General features: G+C 42.0%; 1 protein-coding gene across 1 annotated transcript; it reads left to right on the top strand.

Annotated features, from left to right (window-relative positions):
- Positions 1-606, top strand: LOC107465947 (uncharacterized). Its single transcript, XM_016084934.1, has one exon. It carries the CDS (start codon positions 1-3, stop codon positions 604-606), a length of 606 nt encoding a protein of 201 aa, XP_015940420.1.
- Positions 607-2,748: the final 2,142 nt, after the last annotated feature.

Genomic DNA, 2,748 nt, shown 5'->3' with positions numbered 1-2,748 from the left:
ATGCCACTCTATGCCAAGTTCCTGAAGGAGCTGATGACTAAGAAGAGAAGCTGGAAGAATAATGAGACTGTGATACTAACCGAAGAATGTAGTGCTATCATCCAGCATAAACTACCCCAGAAGTTGAAGGATCCTAGGAGCTTTCAAATCCCTTGTATTATAGGGGAAATCACAGTAGAGAAGGCCCTTTGTGACTTAGGAGCCAGCATCAATTTGATGTCAGTAGCAATGATGAGGAAGATGAAGATCGAAGAGGCTAAACCAACAAAAATGGCCTTACAACTGGCAGACCGATCATTCAAGTTCCCTCATGGCATAGTAGAGGATTTGTTGGTGAAAGTAGGAGACTTCATATTCCTGGTAGATTTTGTAGTGTTTGACATGCAAGAGAAAGCCAAGACCTCCATTATTCTGGGAAGGCCGTTCTTGGCTACTGCTGGAGCTATCATTGATGTCCAAAAAGGTGATCTTACCTTGAGATTACACAATGAAAAGATGACATTTAATGTGTTCAAGGCCATGAGTTACCCAACAGAACAATTGGGGGAATGCATGAGGTTAGACGCACTTGAAGAAGAAGTGCAGGAGTGTTTTGAAGAAGAATAGCATGAAGAGCCCGAGAGATCAATGGAGGAGGAGTATATATCAAGTGAGGATGTTGCAACAGCAGAAAGTCATATTCAAGATGCACCAAAGGAAGAGACTGAAAAGTCAGAGGCACCCAAGGTTGAACTCAAAGCATTGCCACCCACTCTCAAATATGCATATCTAGAAGAAAATGAAAACTACCCAGTGATCATAAGCTCATGCCTCAGCCAAGATCAAGAGGATGAACTGCTCAAGGTGCTGCGGGAACATAAGGACGCCATCGGATGGACCCTTGTTGACCTGAAGGGAATCAGTTCAGCTATATGCATGCATAAAATACTGTTGGAAGATGATGCAAAACCATCGATTCAATCCCAAAGAAGGCTGAACCCAATCATGAAGGAAGTGGTATAGAAAGAGGTTATGAAGCTTTGGCAAGGAGGAGTAATATACCCGATCTCAGACAGCCCTTGGGTCAGCCCCTGTACATGTTGTGCCCAAGAAGGGAAGAACCACTGTGGTTCCCAATGAGAGGAACGAACTGATACCTACAAGGACCGTCACGGGATGGCGGATGTGCATTGACTATCGGAAACTCAATGAAGTTACACTAAAGGATCATTTCCCTCTCCCATTCATGGATCAGATGTTGGAAAGACTCGCAGGACATGCTTATTACTGTTTTCTTGAAGGTTATTCAGGATATAACCAAATAGTAGTTGATCCTAGAGACCAAGAGAAAACTTCATTTACCTGTCCATATGGAGTGTTTGCCTACAGGCACATGCCATTTGGGGTACGTAATGCACCTGCGACTTTCCAACGCTGCATGCTTTCTATCTTCTCAGATATGATAGAGAAATTCATTGAAGTTTTTATGGATGATTTCTCGGTATTTGGAGATTCTTTTACTAGTTGCTTGAATCACCTAGCCTTGGTATTGAAAAGATGCCAATAGACCAATTTGGTCTTGAACTGGGAGAAATGTCACTTTATGGTGACAGGAGGAATAGTTCTTGGCCATAAGATTTCTAACCAAGGAATCGAAGTGGACAAGGCTAAAGTAGAACTTATTGAAAAGCTCCCTCCACCCAGTGATGCCAACGCAATTAGAAGCTTTTTAGGGCATGCTGGCTTTTACAGAAGATTTATTAAAGATTTTTCAAAAATAGCTAAGCCCTTGAGTAATCTCCTTGTATCAGATACACCATTCATCTTTGATGAAACCTGCATGTTGGCATTCGAGCATTTGAAAGAAAGATTGTCCTCTGCCCCTATTATCTCCCTACCTGATTGGAACTTACCCTTTGAATTAATGTGTGATGCATCTGATTTGCAGTAGGGGCAGTGTTAGGGCAGAGGAAAAATAACGTAGTCCATGTAATATACTATGCTAGCAAGGTCCTCAATGATGCTCAAAGAAATTATACCACTACTGAAAAGGAATTGCTAGCCATAGTTTTTGCATTTGACAAGTTTAGATCGTACCTCATTGGTGCTAAAGTCATTGTTTTTACAGATCACTCAGCACTTAAATATTTATTTGCCAAGCAAGAATCAAAACCAAGACTAATAAGATGGATTTTATTATTGCAGGAGTTTGATATTGAAATCAGAGACAAGAAGGGAGTGGAGAACAAGGTGGAAGATCACCTATCCAGGATTCCTCATGAGGAAGGAGGAACACATGATATGAGTGTGAACGATCTCTTCCCTGATGAGCAGTTAATGATAGTGCACAAAGCCCCATGGTTTGCAGACATTGCCAACTTCAAGGCAACTGGAGCTCTACCTCCAGGGATCAATAAACATCAAAAGAGGAAGCTCATGAATGATGCAAAATACTTTGTCTGGGACGAGCCTTATCTCTTCAAGAAGTGTTCAGATGGAATCCTTAGAAGATGTGTCTCAGAAGAGGAAGGATGAGAGGTACTATGGAATTGCCACGGCTCATGCTACAGAGGCCACTTTGGAAGGGACAGGACTGCAGCAAAGGTGTTACAAAGTGGATTTTTTTGGCCTACCCTTTTCAAGGATGCCAAAGAACTGGTAAGGAGCTGCAATGAATGCCAAAGATCTGGGAACTTGCCCAAAAGAAATGCCATGCCACAGAATTTCATTTTGGAACTGGAAGTATTTGATGTGTGGGGAATATATTTC

Source organism: Arachis duranensis, chromosome 9, assembly GCF_000817695.3.
Source record: "Arachis duranensis cultivar V14167 chromosome 9, aradu.V14167.gnm2.J7QH, whole genome shotgun sequence".
NCBI classification, from domain to species: domain Eukaryota; kingdom Viridiplantae; phylum Streptophyta; class Magnoliopsida; order Fabales; family Fabaceae; genus Arachis; species Arachis duranensis.
Note: the sequence above shows the minus strand (reverse complement) of the source record. Positions and strands in the feature narration are given on the sequence as shown.

Bases quoted from the DNA above. Each gene is read 5' to 3' on its own strand.
- LOC107465947 (XM_016084934.1), top strand. From the start codon at position 1: ATGCCACTCTATGCCAAGTTCCTGAAGGAGCTGATGACTAAGAAGAGA.